This window comes from Hetaerina americana, unplaced genomic scaffold, assembly GCF_022747635.1.
Source record: "Hetaerina americana unplaced genomic scaffold, ioHetAmer1.1.p SCAF_8, whole genome shotgun sequence".
NCBI lineage: Eukaryota > Metazoa > Arthropoda > Insecta > Odonata > Calopterygidae > Hetaerina > Hetaerina americana.
Window position 1 is genome coordinate 2,933,459 of NW_027287427.1, and position 22,263 is coordinate 2,955,721.

At 44.3% G+C, this 22,263-nt stretch overlaps 1 protein-coding gene across 8 annotated transcripts in view; it reads right to left on the reverse strand.

Annotated features, from left to right (window-relative positions):
- Positions 1-22,263, reverse strand: part of rg (A kinase anchor protein rugose) — a 1,244,182-nt gene that overhangs the window by 36,459 nt on the left and 1,185,460 nt on the right. For all 8 annotated transcript variants that reach the window (XM_071597013.1, XM_071597010.1, XM_071597012.1 and 5 more), the window contains one exon: positions 21,626-21,741. In XM_071597013.1, coding sequence (XP_071453114.1) covers positions 21,626-21,741 — 116 coding nt within the window. The remainder of the gene's footprint in view (positions 1-21,625; positions 21,742-22,263) is intronic.

Genomic DNA, 22,263 nt, shown 5'->3' on the forward strand with positions numbered 1-22,263 from the left:
GTGATTCAACACACATCCAAAAATTAAGCATTTCTTAATTTTAGTCGTACTGCGAGGGAAGACTGAAAATTAATGCACACATGCTTGTAGACTAAAACAACAAAATGACCTTCAGAAGCACTCCTGGTGACATGTGGAAGTAACATTCCCCCTCAACAATCATGCACACGTTTAAGGTCGTTACATTCATCCAGTGTGTTTTAAGAAGCGGAAGTATGGAGACGTGTTCTAGTGCTATGTCAACTGTGCGAGTTACACAGCGTGCTGGTATCGAATTTTTAACTGCTGAAAAAGTGACTTTTACTGAGATTCATCGTCGTTTAAAGGCTGTTCATGGCAACGATGCTGTTGATAGGTCTACTGTAAATCGATGGGTAGTAAAATGTTGTGGCTGCGAGCTTGGAAAAGTCATAATTGTTGATTAAACACTCAGCGGACGTCCGATCACTGCCACAGACGCTAAACATCGCAAAATCGTCGAAGATTAGATCCAAAATGACCGGCGAGTCACTCAAAAGCGTATCGCATTCCTCTCTTCATTCCCTACAATCCTTTTCCTGCCCTTTCTTCGTTTGCCTAACATTCTCCCCTCTATTCTCCTATACCTTCAATATCTTATTGCCAACCAATATGCTCCGCATTTATCTTTCTCGCCTCCTTATCATTTCTCCCAACAAATCCCTTTCCTCGCTCACCATACTTACTCATGTGTTCCTTTCGGTCCATTTCACCTTCTCCACACCCACATTTCAAAAGCCTCCAATCTACGCCTATCGTCCTGCTTCAATGACCACGTTTCCGCGCCGTAATAATAAAAAAAACCATCAACCCGAAGGTCGGTTGGGTGGCTGATGGATAGAGTTCACCCAGTACTAAGCCCTATAAGGCGTGTGGAATTCACACTGCAGGGTATTAAGGGGGGCCAGTGCCTTTCCCTGTGCCGCTTATGCTGTCCCAGGAAGATCTGGTACCATAAAAAATCACATGACTTGGGTAGAGCTGCAGGTGCTTGCCCGGGAATCGAACCCGGGCACCTCCGGTCTGTAGTCGAACGCTCTACCCCCTGGACTACCAAGACCGATGCCGTAATAATATACCCACCAAATCGAACCTCCACCTCCCCCTGAACTCACGCTGTTTACACTCTGACAGTGGATACTGATGAATATTTTTTTCGCCAGGGGTGTCTGCAAATAACATTACCAACCTGACGCCCTTCACATGCACTTGATATAATCCTCGTCAACAGAAAATTTAGCCGAAATAATAATGCAGATGTCCTCGCAAGGTAAGAAGAGAGCGCCGTAGTGTGCATCCCGTCCGTGCCCGACACGGACGACACAAACACGACCGAAGGTGTTCTTGGGAGAGCCGTCCCCAGGGTTTGAGAGGATGAACAGGGGGGGGGGGAGGGAGGGGTGCATCTCCCTCCTTCCTCTTAAGAGAAGGGGGGGGCAGGGGGGCGTGCTCCGCCTGGGGAGACGGCCGAGGGCAGGCAGGGGTGGTGGCGCAGGCATTTAGCGGAGGAAATGTGAGAGTCTAAAACAAGCCAGAGGCACGAAAGAGACTCCGTCCCCCGGGGGTCGCCTCTTGACGAGGGGGCACAAGTGCGGCGGGGGCGGCTGTCTTTCGGGGGGGTCGGGCGGGCCATGGAGCGGCCCGGGCACATACTCCCTCGGCAGAGCCATGCTCGAGGAAGCAGCTCACCGCACCTCCCACAAGAACTGTGCAAACCCTCCGCTTCTCAGGGCATCCCACCACACCCTCCCACTCCTATTGCTCACTTGTGTACTTTATACTGCAACTGAGTGCACTCACTTTAAATGTTGGAGGCACTAGAATTACTATGGGATGGGACGATGAGCCTGACTAATAGATTACCCCACTTTTTTACAATTACGCATAGAAAATAGCATTCAGGATCTTTTTTCCCCCGGAATTGATGCATAACCTCCGCACCATTTTCAACTCTCTCTCCCCCTCCTCCCAAAGGCCCTTCCCAGGCGCCACCGAAGCGTCCCGCCACCTCCCCTCCCCCATGGCAATTCTCTTGGCATTGTAAATCTTTCCAACACCAGCCTCTCTGACAGCGAAATTTCCGTTCTCGGTGAAGGCCAATCCTTCTCTCCTGCAACCCACATTAACCGATACCCTCAATTTCTGCCGAAACCTTCGATGTCGCGCCTTCTGGAAATCGTAAAGTAACCCTTCCGGTCAAATAAAGCTAAAAAACAATTAGGGTTAATTGGAACACTATTAGGTAAATGTGATGAAAAGGTCAAAGAGAAATGTTACCTTTCGCTGGGTATGCCTCATTTAGAATATCCTATACAAGTAAGTATAATGGATCCCCCATGGGATGGGTTGCATTGATTGCCGAATTGGATTGCGTGAAGCGTAGAGGAGCTAGATTTCTAAAACTGTAAATATGACAAACTGAGTAACGTATCCAAAATATTAGAGGAGTTAGGTTGGGAAACACGGAATGGAGCGAAGGTTACATTACAGATTGAAGCTCTTGCATAAATTAGAAGGAGGTCTCTTTACCAGTGATGTTGAAAATGTATTATTACCCCCATCGTAATACGGTAGGGGAGATCATGACAAAAACATTAGAGAGAGTAAGTGCCTGATAGATAGATTTAAAATGTCATTTTTTCCACGAACGATAATGGATCAAATTAACATTGTCCGACCGCGGTAGGGCCATATTCAGGTCAAAATTCTTCTGGTATGTATTCACCACCTGCCACACACCCTAGCGGTGTTTTGCAGGTTACTAAAATATCAAATTACAGAATAAATAAACGATTCCGAGGTAGCAACTACGGCGGAAATCCATAATCGTTTAAACCCTTAACTACAATCCGACAGTGCCACGGTCAAGTTCTGCAGCCCTTCAAATCCCTGCCCATCGAGAGATTAAATACCGATGGCCTCGTTCACAATGAGCTATCCCTCGTCTCCGAATACTTCTGCTGCCCTACATTCCGTCCCACGTGCCTCATCTTCTACCACGCCACGCGCCTCATCTTCTATTTGCCACGCGCATCTGTCGTACATGCATCACAGACATGAGGATTCCATCGGCAATCAATATGCCCTCATTCAAGTTCTTCGGGCTACTTCGAACTTATCCCAGCAATTATTTCCTACATGGCCTGTAAATTCTTCATTTTCTTTCCTTTTCATCCCTTTCATCCGTTCCCTCCTCATCGACACCCACATATCTAAAGCCTCCATTCTACGCTCTTCCTATTAAGAAAAACAGAGGCATGGAAACGCGATCGAGCCATGAAATACGTGTAACGATGCACTAGGGGAATGTGTACCGAATATGTAGACATTTAGCGCCAAAAAATCGATAAAATGTGGTTCACAAAAAATTTCACATTTTTATTTTAGTCCCTCGAAATTACTTTCAAACCCTTTTTTTAAATTTTGACAGCTATGGCCTAGTGGGTATTCACCCCCTGCCACACACCCTAGCGGTGGCTTGCAGGGTACTAAAATAACTAACTCGGGGCATCCGGGTGCATAAAAGTCGTATATCATAGATTTCTACGACTACGATGGACGGAAATGCATTGGAATAGGTGTGGAATGGGCGCTCGCCGCGAGGGTGACGCCCGCACCTGTGGAGGACCCGGCCGAGGGCGATTTGGGGCAAATAGCGCGGATGGAAACGAAACGAGGTGGCGTCCGGGAGGGTCGCGCTGATGGATTCCATCGAAGCGGGGCGACCACCGGATGCCGAGTGGGATGCAGCACTCGAGCCGCAAGGGGACGACCATTCCCCCCATTCCCGAAGGCAAAAGGGGGGAGGGGTGGGAGAGGAGGGGCGGGAGGACCTGCCCAACAGAAATACATGTTACTGGAGGGGGCCGCCGTGGGTAAACGGGATGACAGGAAGTGTTGATGGAAACCAGATCCAGGGGCCATTTCCCCGTTCGCCATGGACCATTTACCCCCTCCACCCGCGCGCTGGGTGGAGGGAGTGGAGGCGGTGGGAATTAGTGGCGAAATTGAGCGCGGAGGAATAAATGAGGAAGATGAGACCCTCTCTCTCTCTCTCTCCCCTTTCCCCGCCTACTCCCGTTTTTGTGCCCGCACGCACCACGCCCCCCCCACCCCCCTCCGCCCCCGGGCACCCGGCCAACCGCCTCCGCTCGTCGGCTCCGCGGAGACGGCCGCCAATGACTGGCCCCCGACTGGCCACGACGCGATCCCTGGATCGCGGATGTTCGACTGTAAACTTATTTCCTCGGAAGGAGACGGGATACTAACTTAACCGTCGCGTGGCTAAACGTCAAAAAGATGAACACCGAACAAGTGAATTTTATAAAACCTTAAAATGGCTCCTTTCCACCTTAATTGCATCTAAGTGCCTCTCTAGTGAAAACATTTTCAACACTGCTAATTTTTGCGAAAGTATTGACAAAAACGGATACATTGGCGCAGATCAAACTTTGGTGCAGGGCGGCGTTTACTGTCAATTATGATCAGCATTCGGCTTGGTCACTCAAATACATGTCAGTTTGAATAACATTTTCATTAATTATCATTATTTCAGTCCACTAAAATTTTTGTAGCATATGTAAAACCATGAAGAATAATTTTGAGAGTATTACGTTGGTTGTTCAATAACTCCTTAGAAAATCCAAGAGATGGCGCTCGTAGTCTCAAAAAAGGTTTGGCTTTACCACTACTGTCTTGCCTCTCACTAGATTGCTAGAAACGTTTTCGCCGTATCAATCACTTGGTTTCATTTTCATAGTAGATTGAAGTAAAAAACTATTGTTTATTTAGAAAATTGGATTAAAAATGAGTTTTTGCGGTGATAACACACTTCTATTTAAAAGGCTTAACACCGACAGAAATCAAAGCCGAGTTGGATAAAGTTCATGTCACATCTGCTCCTGTGTCTACGAATGATTTGTAATTGGATTAATGAGTATCAACGTGGCCGCACATTCAAAAATTATGAACATCGATCGGGACGGCCAGTGTAATTGGTGCAAGTGCTATGAAATGATTGACAACATCCACAATACGAGGCCTGCCCAATAAATACGCGAACTGATGCCATAAAAACTTTATTTTGCAAAATTTGGTCTACATCGATTTTGTCCCCTTCAAAGTGCTCTCCATCCGTTGCTATGCAATTATTCCATCTTCTTTTCCACCCTTGGAAGTCCTCGGCAGTAAGGCTTTTTAGTTTTCTCGTCGTTTCTTGCTTTATTGTGTCTTCCACATCTTCCCAGTGATGTCCCCTCATCACCTTTTTGCATTTTGGGAATAGGAAAACGTCTCAAGGGGCGGGATCTGGTGAATACGGAGGATGATCAAGGATAGTGATTGAATTTTTTGCCAGAGACTGGCGAACAATCAATGCTGAATGTGCAGGTGCATTGTCATGGGGAAGGATCCATCCATCGCCCTGAGTCAAATTTGGTCGCACACGACGCACGAATTTTCTCAAACGCTTGAGAACTCTAAGGTAGAACTCGGAATTTACGGTTTGTCCTTCAAGAAGGAATTCATGATGAACACCACGTTCGACATCAAAGAAAACCAAGAGCATGGCTTTAATTTTTGATCGGCTTTTTCTTGATTTTCTTGATTTAATCCACTCGTAAACGAATGCTTTCTTCAGAGCATTAACACCGTAAAAACTATCAAAATTTCAGTAATTTCTTGATAACTTTTACAGCACTTCACCAAAAACCTTTATGTTGATTCTTCGCCCCGTGATTTCGAAAATTTCCATTTTCAACAAACAGTACAAAAAAGGACAGCAGAAACTAACGTAACTGACACCAAACGCACAGCTCGACGATCCGCCAAGCACAGACGGCTCATTGGGTCTCATGCAACTAGCGCCGCTAGTGGGCGGGGCTTTAGTCCGCGTCATGGCCGCTAGATTGCACCAGTTCGCATGTTTATTGTACAGACTACGTCTTGCACACTCGTTCTCTCTCTCTCTCTCTATTTTTTATGTATATATATATATATATATATATATATATATATATATATATATATATATATATATATATATATATATATATATATATATATTATTTTTAAATGATCACAAATTATAAGGTAATCGACCGGTTTAGGTAGATTTTTGGATGGACACAACTACCAAATAAATATTTTGCGACTCCTAACAAAACACAATCCAGAAACCTAGTCTACATCAGGTCCCTCTTCATCCCTAGGACTATAATATGTGTGTGTGTGTATATATATATATACACACACACACATACATTTGTTTGGATACATAAATGCACGCCCTTTGCAAACGTTTCATTTTAAGAAAGATATCCCAGGACTTTCCGGAAATTAAAACCACTTCAACTGGAAATATATCTAGGTAGGACCACCCTGGCGGAAATAAATACAAGCGCGCTCGTATTTCGGCCGTAACTTAAGGGGGGGCGATATAAACTTCTCGTTCTGAGAAGGGGCAGGCGCTAAAACGAGCGTCGCGACTCCAAAGAGAATGGAAATACGGCGTCGCATCAGGGGGCGGGGGTTGGGGGGGGGGCGTGGGGGGAGTGTTCTCACGCGCGGAACACACGTATATTTATAAATATTTTGGGTTCGAGAGAGGTGGGCGGTGGTGAAGGTGTCGGCGATTCAGGGGATGGCTCTAAGTTTCCATAGAATGCGTAGGTACGTGAGCACACGCATGTCCAGGGGATCCAGAGACGAGTGTTGAGGTGCGGTGGCAGGACGATGATGACGCGCAAGTATAGGAAGAGCGCGTGGAAATCGCGCGGAGGAACAAAACAAGAGAAGGACTAATAGGCGAATTATAATCCAACCGCGATATCACGGTCGACAGTCGGCCGGCCACTGCACAGGTCTGTGGTGCATCCCGGAGGGCAATGAGCGAGGGGGATGGTGCTCGGGGCACAGCAATTCGGAGCTCCCCCCTCACGAACAAGTGACTAACTGTTTTTTGCTAACGCGCGCGTCTCCATCAAGTCACCACCCACTCCCCCTTTTAGGCGAACTCTACACTCGGACTAGCCACGACCCATTGTCGGCCTCCGCGCCGGAAGCCAACCTGCGTGAAAGTACCTCTCCAACCCTAGCCCCAATCCTGAAAATATTTTCCCATTTCCCGTTGCTCCTCAGGAGGAAGGCACTGCAAGGGCGCGCGGGTACACACATGCACGCCGGCTGTCGGGAGACTATCACGGAGATTCCTGGGCGACAATGACTGACAAGAGCTCGCCCATGCGGAAGAAATTTATGTAACGACCGCAGCGCTTTAAAAAACGATTATAACGTCGCTATAATTTAATTATTAAGTGAACAAAATGATAAACTTACACAAAAGCTTAAGGAGAAAAAAATAAAGGAAGTATTTGGGTTGGATTAAAGACTTATTGAATGGTCGGGTACAAAGAGTAGTCAAAGATGGAGTTAGCGCAAATGAAGTAGAAGTCACTTCAGGTGTTCCCCAGGGGAGAGTTATCGGAACTCTTTTATTCTTATATTACGTTGACGATATTGACTCCGTCTTCACTAGTAAGGTACGTTTATTTGCCGACGACGCAGTGGTTTGCCGTGACATTCGTGATCCTAAGGACACAGCAGCTTTATCAGATGCCCTTAATACTATACAACACTGGAGCGACACTTGCAAATTAAAATTAAACAAGGCCTCCTGCATTGGGAACACCGAAATGGAATGTGTGGACTCGATTAAATACTTAGGCGTTACCCTCACTCACGATATACGGGTACTACGCGAACACGCTACCAAAAAATTAGGATTTAGGACGATCTGTTTTCCTTTCTGTCCACTTCACCTTCTCAATCCTTTTCCAAATCCAAATTTTTAATTCTCCAATCGACGCCCATCATTCTCCTTCAAAGACCATGTCCTCGCCCGGCACATAACGGCGCGGAGACACGGTCATAATATGACCCATATCAGATTTTTACCAACCCTTTTCTCAGCATCCTTATAGAATGTCACTCTCATCAACTCCTTCCATCTTGTGAAAGTCTCTTTGCTCAAAGTTTTTCTTTTCCTCACGACTCTATTCCTTTGACCATTTTGGTCCAAGGCACTTTCCAGATACGTAAACTGTTCCACCTGCATTAGTTTTTGCCCTCCTATTTTTACTTTTAACTTCGTCCTTCTCTTTCTCAAAAGACAGCATAACCCTTGTTTTATTTAAATATATTCTCATCCCACACCCATCACACTTAATTTACAATGTACACATCAATGTTTGCAACCCCTAACTGACAAACTAAATCTTGGTCCTTGAAAACCTAGCTGATGTTACGTATTCCCCAAAGATTATTATTCTCAACTCCAGTTATTCTGCGCCTCTTCACTATTTCCTCCACATATGTATACGTTGAGCAGCACAGGTGGTAATGGAATGCCCCTCTTCCTAACACTGCCAATCCGGACTCCCCGTTCCCCACTCGCACCTGAGCAGTGTGGGACATGTATATGTTGCGGATTAGCCACCTATCCCTCAAATCTATTCCTATTTTCTTCAATGTACTCATTTTAGTTTTTACCGATTCACTCTATTCAAAGCCTTTTCAAAATCTACAAAACAGAAAAATACACGCTGATTATATTCTATATTCCTCTTGATTAGTGATCTCATTACTACAATGGCATCACGCGTGCCTCTCCCCTTCCGACACCCAAACTGATCGTCCCCTAAGTAATCATTTGCAATGCTCTCCATCCTTTGTGGGTGATCCTGACAACCACTTTAGCTGCGTGTGTAATAAAATTTATTGTTCTGTAGTCCTCACATGTTTTATATTAAAGGAAACATATTTATTACAGTTTTGAACGATCACTAATATTATAAATTTCAGGGTAAGCAAGTAAACCGGGGAAATGAAAATTTTGTTCTTGAGACCCCGTTAGTGCGCAGTCCGAAGACCATGTAGACTTTACCTTTTATAGAATAGGATCTAACACTGGTCCGACAAAGTCTTACGGGCAGAGTCCTTCTAAATAGATATTAAGACTCAGTCCATATAGTCTCTTCCTCCCACATATTTCTTAGTTCCGCGAGAAACCCCCACGGTCATATTTAATTTAATTTCCCTTAATGCCCTTTCTGTCTCATCGTCGAGTCTAACCTACGGACCTAAGCTACGTATCTTCCCCTACGTCATATTCGCTTTCTACATATAAGCTTGATAGGCCTAATTTCTTTACCATACAGTTCTTCCAGATATTCATTCCATTTCTCTTGGATCTTTCCTGATTCAACTATTATGTTACCTCACTTATCTCTAACTGTTAGCACAGATCTTGCCTTCCTACTTTCCGATCGTGATTAAACCTTGCTGTATAGTACCCCGATTTCACCCTTCCTCTACAAAATTTCCATATCCTCGCACTACGTCTTCCACCACGCTTCTTTTGCTTTATTTGTTAGCCGTCTTAATTTATTGTTGAACTCTTTGTGCTTCCTTCTCCCTAGCTCTATTTTTCCATTCTTCCATTTTCTTCACTCATTTGTCTTAGTAATCATCTCTTTCGTAATCCATGGTTTTCTTGGTCTTTTTCCTATTAAAAATTCCCATAAATTTTTAGCGGGCTTCGATATTCTTTTTTTTGATACATCCCCTTTCTTCCATGGTAGTCGGGCTCTTTTCACTCACCCATGAGAGTCTCTGGCTGACACTCCTCCCTTTCCTTCCCGTTTATGCTTCCACGTTCGATTCGCTAACCCGCCGCCCACATTAAAGCGTAGTCAATTACACTCGAAATAAATTAAGGGAGGAGTCCCTCAGTTATACCGGCACGAAATTCATGCGCACTAACGGGGTCTCAAGAACAAAATTTTCATTTCCCCAGTTTCCTTGCTTACCCTGAAATTTCTAATATGAATGATCGCTCACAACTGTAATAAATATGTTTCCTTTAATATAAAACATTGCGTATATCTTACTTTAAAAGATTAATTGATTAAATGGAAAGCATTGATCCTTCTAAACAGATAAGCGCTTCTTTAGGGTCGCATATAAAGTATGTGCACGTAGGGAAAACATGCGATTGGAGAGCTTGAGTGAACTGGAGAGCTTTGAGCGCCGCCGCTCGTGCCGGGAGAGCGTCGCCCTCGGGGATGGGGCGACAGCCCTGCGCCATCGAATGCGACGGAAGCTCCCTCCGCATCTGCACAGCAAGCACAGTTGATGGACAGACGAAAACATGGAACCGCCATCACACTAGAATCACCTCTATCATCATTCTCTCCGGGCACTTTCGTCAGCGAACCGCTTAGAAAATACGATCATATTTCCGACTCATTTACAATAACATCATGATTAAAGCTACAAGGCCGAAGGTATTTACATGATCTTTCAATTTTCTAAAGAATATTTTCAAACCACACACCTAAATATTTATACAAAAATTTCCTCCCCATCAGCTCAATCTACCACAGAAATACTAGGGGTAATAATAAACTTCTTGTCCCACACCATCGCACGGAAATCTATAGCAGATATTTTCATGTTACAGCACGCAATAAGTGGAACTCTCTCCCAGATGACATAAAAAGTCTCCATCCACAATAACATTTAAGAGAGCACTTCACAAGTTAATTTTCTTCAGGTACAAAACTTAACCAGCATACCCTCCCTCATTACACTCAGCCGCTATACAGATAACTGTTTCTACTTTTTCTTTAGTCATCTCAAGCATCATAATTTTGCATCATTATTTTTAGTTAATGTTATGTTTCTCATTACTCCTGTGTTGTCAATATAACTAATTTCTTCATTTCAATTTCAGTGGCTTAATAATACTCGTTTGTATACCATGTAAAATGATTTTTACAATGTACATGTATCTTTCCTCTAATAAATAGCGGTTTCGCAGGTTTTTCACACCCCCCTTCTCTTCGTGGGTGTTTTCTTTTTTACTAGGCGAGCAATGCCACGCTCTCCCTAGCTTTTCTCACAAACCTCATTCTTTGATTAGAATTTCCCTATTCTATTCTTATCAGTCATTTACTTTGAGGATGTTTTGTATGCGTAGGTGTATCCTTACTTCATAAATGTACATTAACCAGTACTATAATGTTTCCGTCCCAGCGTCCCTTCCAACATCCGATAACCCTATAGAATTAAAAACTCTTGAAATGGCATTCATTTGGCTCTGTATGGCCTATCAGCATCCGGGATTCAATGTCGTTCACTAATGAGAATGGTCTGATTTGTCACTTCGTAGAAGCGATTCATATCGGAGAGGTGAATACTTTGTTCTTCCGCATGCGTTTTGGTGTGCGTGGCCTTGTTTCGACTTTCAGGGTGTTGATTACGACTTTGTAAATTGAAACCTGGGTGTCGGATGTTGCAATAGTTGTGGTGAGCAGATTGTTTTCTTTTCCGATTTTGTGTCAATTCCACCTCCTCCCTCTCACTCCTTCCCTATCTCCGCTCCCCTCTGGCCTCTCCCTTTCCTCTCCCCCAACCATTCCTCTCGCCCCTCCTCCGCCTCCAGTTCTACCCTTCCCCTGGCCCCCTTCCTTTTCTCTCGCACCCCTCATCCCTACTATTCCAGCAGTCATTACTTCTATTTCTTCCGATGAATACGGAGTTGAATTCCGTCGAAATGATCAAGAAATAACGTGCGAGTGATATTTTTATGTGTTCTTATATTGTTTGTTGCTGTCAAAGTTTGTTACTCAACACTTCCGCGTTGCTTCGACAAAATCATCTATATATATATATACATATATATATATATATATATATATATATATATATATATATATATATATATATATATATAATATATATATAATATATATATATATCTGGGGTATAGTAGTGGACCCAATATATATATATATATATATATATATATATATATATATATATATATATATATATATATATATATATATATATATACACACACATATATATATATCTCTTTTCTCCTTTTCTTTTCGATGTGCAAACCTGTGAATAATGAATTTGTGTCTGTCCATATGTACTGTACATGCAATTATAAATTTTATGCCTGACAATACGTATACGACGATGGGTTAAATGGAAGAGGGAACAATTAGATCTCAATTTCACCCAAATAAATACCTCTATCTATCTGTCTTTCAAAATTCAGGGACTTCGCAGGTTATCCAAAATTTCTCGGTCGAGAGTTCCCTCCACTCAAGACACCACAGCACATGAAAACTACACGCGATCATAAGGAGTAATTACATTTAGTAACTCTCAGGAATCCACTTCTTAAGGAATGATCGGGCCAGTCCTTCGTGCGGCTCCGAGGGGAAGGGGGAGCGAGGGAGGAGGAGTGGCGGGGTAATTAACGCGAAAGGGGAGTGAGTCCGTGGCTCCGTCGAGGAAGCGACCCCTCCCCAAACCGCCCCCCTCCCCACTTTCAACACCGCCTCGAACACGCCAGGGGGAGGGGGGGCGAGAATGACGAATGGTGTTTAAATCGGGAGCACCTGCTCTGGAATGAGAGGGAGGGGGGGAGAGAGAGGGAAGGGGCGCCCGCATAAATCACGGCGTCGACTGCCGTGTCGGACGGGCGCGAAAGATGACTGTCGTCGTCCACGGAGCCGTGTGAAGGCCCGGAGTGGTGCGGGGGGGCGGGCCTCGCCTCCCCCGCGGGACAACAACACTCCACGGCCCGTCCGCGAGAATCCGGTCGACACTCGGCCGCCGCTGCACAGGGTGCACCCCGGAGGACAATGGGCGAGCGAGACGGTGCTCGTGGGAGAGACGTCGGGAAGCAGCAGTTCGGAGGGGGAGCCCCCCCCCCCTCCGGTGGGTGTGTTCCACATTCGGACAAGTCTCCGCCGATCGTCGGCCTGTTCCAGGATAATAATCAACAGGGTTGGCGTTCGCGCACACGGCCATTTCAACATACGAGGTCTATCCAATAAATACGCGAACAGAGGCCACGAAGCTCTTGAATAAATTGGAAGGAAGTCTCTTTAGCAATATGATGCTGAAAATGTATTATTAGCCCCATTGTACTAGTACGAGAGATCATGTATTCGAGGTATGTCCAATAAATACGCGAACTTAGGCCATAAAAACTTAATTTTGCAAGATTTAGTTTACATCGATTTTGTCCCCTTCAAAGTACTCTCCATTCGTAGCTATGCACTTATTCCATCTTCTTTTCCACTGTTTAAAGCACCCCTTGGAAGTCCTTGGCAATTAGGCCTTTTAGTTTCCTCGTCGTTTCTTGATTTATTGTGTCCACGTCTTCCCGGTGATGTCCCCTCATCACCTTTTTATCACAAACAGTAAAAAAAGGACAACAGAAACTAACATAATTGGCACAATTAGCACAGCTCGACGATCCGCCAAGCAAAGACGGCTCATTGGGTCTAAGGCAACTAGCGCCGACAGTGGGCGGGGCTATAGTCATCATCTTGGCCGCACCAGTTCATAGATTTATTGCGCAGACCAGCTATCCTTTACAATCGTTTGATTTCGATATGGAACTGACAAAATTACAACTGCGACTCTTCGTTTTCCCAAAGAATGCGGTTTAATGCTACACAGCAACATGGAAGATGAACGATCTCGGTGTTACGAGCGGGAGTCTGATTCGAACGTTCACTTCGCGTCTATTTCGCAGATGAAGTGCACCATTTTCACGCAAGGGTTTCCTGTTTTGATATCAAGGTGAGTACTCTCGTCATTTCCCTGAAGCTGGGAAATATTGTCCTCCCTTAAACATGAAATATTCTACTATTTATTCTGATTAGAATACCAATTTTATTTTTAAAATTCTAAATGACAATATACTACATGTGCACTGACGAAAAATTAAATAGCTAATGAAAACAGTCGGGATATCACTCTTAAAAAAATGAAAACGCATGCGTGCGAAACGATTGCCAAGGGCGAGATGTGAAGTAAGTGGAGTCGGGCGCAGGGGCGGGGGTGAAGGCCCTGGCCCCATCCCACGCCCCCATTCGCCCTCTTACGTATATTTATACACTTCCTTGGACGTCGGCGCGAGGAGCAGAGTTAATATTTTGTCGGTCCAGCCCCATTCCACGAATCCACCCCATTCCACAATTGCTTGTGACGGGGAGAGAGGGCGAAAGTGCTAATGGCCACCAATGGTGCTGGGCTGGCAGTCATCGCTCGAGTGGCGGGCCACCACTTCCGCCTCTCTTTCCCATTGAGGGCCCGGGCCCTCGCTCGAAGACCCACCCGCAACAAGGGGCCTCAAATGGGGCGTATCCGATGGCAATCGTGTCTCCTGTCGAAGACGCCACGTTGATATTACCACGAGGCTCATTCGAGAGAAAGCTTTTGCTTCTGTCTCTTCGTACTTTTCAACTGCGTCCTTCAGCGAAATTATTCGCAATGAGTGGACGGGTATTCGAGGTGTCGTCTACACTACGTGAAACACAACTTCTCCTCACCTTCTTCGTAGGAATATTTCCCCACTTGATCGCACGCTTGGTTATTCCCAAGTTTCTTTTTTGCAACTTTTGGGTGGAAATAATGCATACGTTGCCAAATAATTGAAGTACATATTTTGATGAGGACCTTCCGAAATGCCCTACTTTTGGGCGGCTTGAAAAGTTGAGGAAAGTGTAGGGAAAGTTGCGACTGGTGAGTGGAAAAAACGAAAGCTTGACTCTTATCAGTTTGGCAGTCCATCTAACTTATTTTGTAGCTGTTATTTATCCCAGCAGTTATGGAGTCTGCATTATATCTTCTAAGTAGGATAAAAAACCACACTTTCGGCATTCGTGGTTAAATCTTGCGCTAAGTCTCCGCGTCTTCACACATAGGTTTCCATCCCAGATCTTGTGATAATGTGTGACACTTTTTGTTCTCTCTCGCGAATCTGGCGGCCCTTCTCTGCACCTTGTTCAACCATGAGGTCAATTTTTTACTTAAAAGTCTCTCTAATGCTCGACGCACGCTTCATGTGGGATCTTATTATAGGACAGTAGCGCGTCTCCTTAACTTTTTCATCGCTAAATATTTTAAACATACATTTGACGAATTTCAACTTTTTTACGGCCCCTCCACAAATAGCGCATTTGTTTTCTCCAAGTCAGATCGGATATCTGGATGTAGACAACCCTGCATTTGACGTCGGCTGCAAAGTTCATCCGACTACCTCCGAGTTTCTAAGTTGGTTAACGTAAGGTAAAGTCTTGATTTATTTTCACAAGGGCATAATCGCACTTAAATAGTATTTACTTCCAAATCCCATTCTGCACACAATATTTTACAGTTGTTTAAGTCAAATTTTTGAATTTGGCGATTTGTGTCGGACGCTATTCCCCTGTAAATCAAAGTATCGTCAGTATGCAGTCAGTCTTTGCGGCAAATTATTTTGGAGTTGATATCACTTATGTAAATAAGAATGATTAAAGGGACTATGGCGCCACCCTGAGGCGCTACGTTGACGTCACTTGTACATAATGAGAGCTTGAGCCATCAATTACTGTTTCTCTTTGCGATCAATAAGGAAGTTCTAAACCCCTGTTTATGACATAATCGTTTATCCCGTACTCTTGCAACATGTACATCAAAATGGTGGGTGGGACATTTCCAATTAACTTTTGAAAATCCAAGAAAATAGAATCTACTCGTTGAGGTGTCGTTCCCCCGGTTGGGGGATATCGTGTATAAAAAGCCCCGTGCTGCGTTGCACGTGATCTCTCCACTTTCAAACACCGTGTTGCTTGCTGTATACGCATAGTATAGTGAGTGTCGAGGAATGCCATGACGGTCCTAGCAATGATGTGTCCTCGGATTTCACCGGAGAGGGAGGCTAAGCAAAGCGGCCGATAATTGCTGGGCGCTTGTTTATTTCCTCAATTCAAGATTAGCGTAACGTAACCTATTTTACCGCCAAGAAAATCTACGCCTTCCACAATCATTTTATTAAATACGTCACTAAAGAAGTGCGTAATTTCGCGCACGAATTCAATAATTATGCCATCCGTAATGTCTTCCGTTCAGGGGGATTCATTTTATTTGATTCCGCCGTTGAATTTTCCTTTTGCGCGTTACTGTAAAGCCTTTCTGATGGGTTTGACTGAGCCTTCCCTGGGTATGTTTGTAATTTGATCCCCTACTCCTGGCAACAAGCACTGTGCCCGCTAGACAGGGCCCGACAATCCCTTTCATGACTCGTACATGTCCGTTAATTACTTCACATGGCCGTATCATTGGCATTGCCGTTGAAGAAATCGCTTGTGCTCGCGAGCATTCGTCGAGAGGTATCCATCGATGAGTGAGGGAGATGCTGCCCCCGTGGAGCCCTCCCTTCCTCCCCCCTCGACCCCGCTCGCTTCGCCCTCCGCACGCAATGCTACGCCCTCGGACACGGCGGCCCCTCCCGCAAACCGATCCGCGAAACCACTCCTCTCCCCGCCCCACGCTAACAGGCCAACGCTCTCAATTTCAATCAGAAGAATGAAACGTTCCTTCGCCACATTCGTATCAGTTTAACAACAACAAAAATAACTCCCAGTGCTCGCGCTCATTTAGATTGAATGTTTGGGTTGGCGCCTCTGTCCCCAGGGGTAAGAAGGCGGAAACTGTCACTTTCTGAATGTTAATTTTGGCCAAAGCCTAAATATTGGCCAAATCCATTCCCAATTTATCCACTCTGCGTCTCAATTCATCTAATCTTATCACTTGATAAATAGGAGTAAAATTTCATGCGGCTCACGTCAATTGCACTGTAGTTAAGGTGCCTACAAAAATCTATCAACGACACAAAGATTCAATTTATTCGCGAGAAGAAAGAATGCGTATCCCACGCTAAATTTCCACTCGCGCGCACACACACGAGAGGAGATTGGGGGGCAACGTTCCCTATTCCATCGACTTCCCTTTCTCCATTAGATTCCCAAACCATTCATTCAGCATTCTTAGAGGTGCCATCTTATAGCTGTCCTTGACCTTTATTTTGTTATATTTTCATTACTCTTAATTGCTCCTACCCTTTTTTTTCTTAACGTACATTATATGTATTGCCTGTCAGCAAATGCAAAAGATTTTGTGCCCTTTTTGGCTGCTTTGTCAAACAAATAAATAAATTAGGGCTAATTGAAATTTAATTAATTCTTCAGTTTTGCCATAATTTCTACGATTGAGTTGACTTCAGGAAAAATAATAACGAGTACTGAATAAAATTGTTTGCACTTAATACATGAAGGGAACGCGGGAGAAGTTGTCCTGGAGGAGACAAACCCGTGAACACATGAGGTGACGGGCGAAACAATGAAAGTTTTCACCAGAGCAAGAATCTGAAAAATATCTCTTTTAGTGAACCTCATTAGGAGCTGAACATGTATCTTCCGCAGGGATTAGTCACTAGGGAAGGCGACCGTCAGTTGAGGTCATTTGCGCCACGAGGGATAGGCGGGTAAATTGGTAGGATTAGGATATTCAGGGAATGTGAGAAGGGTAGAGCGAAACCCAGCGTCGGAATTAGCCTACTTTTAATGACGAAAGACGCCACGGGGTCCGCAGTTTAACGTCCCATCCGACGGACGGCGCACTGAGCTTAAGTGCTCCCCACGAAGCACCCCAAGAAGGGATCGGGACCCCACTAAAAATTCTGCCGATACCGGGATTCGAGCCCAGGCGCTAGGGGTGGGAAGACATTGCGAACTACACACCCATCGTACATTAACCACCACACCACCCCGATCCTCATATCCCCATCCTCCAGGACAAATGTTCAAATATTACTCTGTCTGGTTCTTGCACGAATAGGGAACACACCAAACGAGAAATAACATTTTTGGAATTTATCCGGACTAATGCAACAAGTAAATATTTTACGTTCTGCAGAGAAAACCACTTACTTGAGCATTCTAAATACAGAAGCGCCCTTTAATTACGTAGGACACGCAATTTTCGGCGTGCAATTAATATCGAATAAGTACATTTTTTCAGAGGTATTCTAGAGGACAGGTACAGGAGGTATTCGAACAAATAGTAAAATAAAAATAAAAATTTCGAAGCTCTTCCATTAGCCTAATACATGCTTACGTGTATTTAACAACTTTTCTTATATTGTGAGTATTACTATACTGACTAAAAAATCTTACAGTGATTATCAGCATTCTTAGAGGATCCAGGAAATTAAATTTCCTTTCCAACAAATTTTGGCTAAAATGATGCAGCAATAAACCTTAAATACGATTCCCTTCCCCCTACCCATTGCCCCAAAAAGCATGGCGTGTATTTGAGATCCAAAATAATTCTCGTAGAGCAGCTAGGCTGGGGATCACTCACGGCGAAGGTTAAATTCCAGAGTGAAGCTCTTGCTTAAATTGGAAGGACGTCTCTTTTAACAATGATGTTGGAAATGTATCCTTACCCCCATCTTACTACGGTAGGAGGGATCATGCTAGTAAAATTAGAGAGATCAAGTGTCGAACGGATAGATTTAAGATGTCATTTTTTCCACGAAAGATAAGGGATCGTAATTAACATTGTCCCACCGCGGTAGGGGTAAAAATATTCGGGTCAAAATTAGTCTGGTGTGCATTCACCCCCTGCCACACACCCTAGGGGTTGCTTTCCGGGTACCAAAATATCTAAAAGATAGCCTCTAATTCGAGTAAGCAGCCGCGATATTTCCAAGGCAGGCATGAAGAGTAAAAATCTGGAAAAACGTGAATAAATCCCCTTCGCAAATTTCGACAACGAATATGTAATACCAAAAATACATGGGGAGGGCTTCCCGCGGGAGGATTTGGGGTGCCTAATTGTTGATGGGCGTCTAGGGCACCTCGAAGGGACAGCTCCCTCTGGGCTTCGTCCAAGGGCCGTGGGGATGCGCAGGTGACGCCGGCGAGCCCCAGGCATAGCGCGGAGCAGCTGCGGAGAGCCCACGACGGTAGCGACAACCGCCCACACCACCAGCCCGCGTGAATTGTCTCCTCCGGAAATGGTTTGTGAAGGGCCCCTCCTTCTTCCCTTCTCTCTCACCCCATCCCACACCCTGTGGTGGTGTTCCGCGGGGAGGGAGGTATGGTGGGGTGAGGCGCCCCATCGCAGAGCGCACGAATAATCCCTAGCAAGGAAGGGGCGCAATGCTCGTCTCGAATACGTATTCAATGGCGCCGCCGCTAGGGCTTCATCCCGCCGCCTACGTACCCTCCGAAATCATTATGGAATCCCTATCACGAGTGGAGAATGTGGAAGTACGAGGTTTGTACAAAAAAGATGAGACCGGTCTTTCTACGCGTGAACTGCTAGACGGATCACGATCGGTAGGGTGTGACCTTCTAGCGGCGTCTGTGAGAAGTAAAACACCACCTTGATCGTGGCCCTATCTGAACTTGTCTCCGCACGACAGCGATTCTTGTTTTAAGAGTTTTCCGTAGTCACTAGTAAGATACGTTTATTTGCCGACGATGCAAAGGTTTACCGTGATATCCGCGATCCCGAGAACACAGCAGCTTTGTCAGATGACCTTAATGCTATACAACTCTGGTGCGACACTTTTCAAATAGAATTAAACTAAAAAAAAGTGCGTAGTGATAAATTTTTGGAAAAAGGGTAATTCCCTCCCCAACTCCTACTGCAATGGGAATACCAAAATGGAATGCGTAAACTCAATTAAATGCCTAGGCGTTACCCTCACTCACGATCTCTTCTGGGTGAAATACATACGGGGAATATGTGCACAATTTAACAACGAAATTAGGATTTATTAGATGAATACTTGGTAAATGTGATGAAAAGGTCAAAGATAAATGTTACCTTTCGCTGGTCAGGCCTCATTTAGAATATGCTGCAGGCATACGTGATCCTAATGAAGTTGGATTGATTTGCGAATCGGATCGACTGCAGCGTAGAAGAGGTACATTTGTGAAATGTAATTGTAATAAACTTCGTAGAGTTTCCAAAATATTATAGGAACTAGGCTGGGAATCACTCAATGGAGCGAAGGTTAAATTACTGATTAAATTCCAAAGAAACTGTGGGAGATGCCGCAACAGTAACTTTTAACGGTGTCATCCGCTAATGTGCATTTTTCAATGCAAATTTCAGAGTTTAAGAGGACGCCTCGGTAGCTTAAGTGGCTAAAGCACTCGACCGGATATTGAGGGATCTGGGTTCGAATCCCAGTCAAGGCGAATGATTTTTACACTCTGAAATTGTTGTACTGATTAAATATCTTGAATACACTGAAAGGATGTCTCTTTAGCAGAGATGTCGAAAATGTATTATTACCCCCATCGTACCACGGTAGGGGAGATCATGTAAATAAAGTTAGAGAGATTAAGTGCAGAACAGATAGATTTAAGATGTCATTTGTGCCACGAAAGATAAGGGTTGTCCAAAGGTGTTTTGGGCCAAGAGTAATCCGTTGTGTAATCACCCCCTGCCACACTTCCTAGTGGTGGCTCGCAGGTTACTAAATGAACTAAACCAGACTGCCATCGTCGTCCAGTGTACACGTCATCACCCCTCGTAATCCCAAAAAATAGTCTCCGAAGGCGACAGAGTTGCAACTTGATGCAAATCATCAAAACTCAACAGAGGACAAAAAGAGTGACATTTGACGTGTTGATAGTTGTTCAGGTTTTGTTTTGAATTATTTATAAAAGGAGCATTAAAGTTGATATATTTTAATTATAGTTCTAAATTACGTGCATACGACGCATATTACATGGCTATTACGAGTATAGTATATTACAAAACTGGAGAAGGTCCAAAGGAAGGCTGCCAGATATGTCCTGGGGAAGCATAGGAGGATAGAGAGTGTGACTGACACGTTAAAAACGCTGGGCTGGGAACCTTTACGAAGTAGAAGAACAATAAGCAGACTTTGTGGAATGTTCCGAATTTTGAAGGGAGTCGACAATTTTTGGAAAGCTTGGACAGAACTAAGGAAAGAGGCGGGAAATCCAAATTTTTATAGGGATGAATGATCACAAATTCAAGGTAAAATGCCGGGCGCAAAGTACGAATTAAAAAATAATTTCATTTCTTAATAAAACAATTGTTGATTGGAAGTTTACCTGCAAAACTATTCGAGTCCTTTCTTTCCAAAAGGATAAATACCTTTAAGAAAAGATGCAAACAATAAATACAATAATTTGATTTATGTGTTGGGTAAAATTGTATGTGACAGCTTAGTTTTGATTTTTTTCTTGTTGATTGGGAAACTGATATTGATGAGAAAGGGATTTTCTTTTTTTTTGTGTTAGAGATTTGTGTTTGGAAGTTTCCTTTAAATGTATTTTTTTAGACTGACTTCATTTATTATCTTTGGTGATTTGAGATATCATGTTTTTTTCCGAGGGAAGTTTCATTGTAATACTCGGGACTTGGGTGCCACCTGACCTTGTCTATCTGCACATGTGAGTTTTAATAATAAAAAGAATATTCTACGGTAAAGAGTATCAATATCTGTGCATTATTGTTCATACGAGGACGGAATGTTATTGAATCGGCTGGATTAAGACTAACGGTTTCAGTAGTTTGATTTAAACATCGACTCGATATTTCCCGATTTTCCAAGATCGGCAAACGTCAGCTCACCGGGGTGGGGTGAGCTGACGTTTGCCGATCCGTATTATTTAGTGTTTCCCGATCTGTCAGTACTCACCGGCGATGGTGTTGAGGAACATGAGGTACTCGAAGTTGGAAACTTCCCGCCGCTGCCACTTCTGCGTCATATTGGAGGCCCTCATCAGTTGCCTCGGTGACATCATGGACGCCCTCCTGCGGAAGACGGGGAATAATCAATGACCAATGGAACAGCTAAGAAATAAATATGAAAGGAGCCATCGGGGAACTAGGCTCTGATCATCAGATGGGCCCCGGAGACCGTGAAATTGGTCCGAAATCTAAAGCCGGCCTCAATCCGTCAATAGCATATAAAAGACAACGCGCCCCAAGGAGAATGATATTATTTTCTTAGGGCCGCGGAGCAGAGACCCCATTCATATATCACGCAAATTTGGCATCACCAACCGGAGAGGAATAAAATGTATACGAGGAATAAAATGTATACGAGGAATAAAATGTATACGAGGAATAAAACCTATAGTTAGGTTATAGAGTCGTCAAAGGAATAAAACTCAAACTCAAGTGTTACACCTTGTTGACTTATTCCGACTAATCGCATACGTCACGCTCCACAGCGACCTTGGGTCGAAGAAAAGATCCGCTAAATCGATTCGCGCGGAAAATATGCGTGCCACGCAATAGATTTGATCACAATCACAACTGAAATTAAGTTAA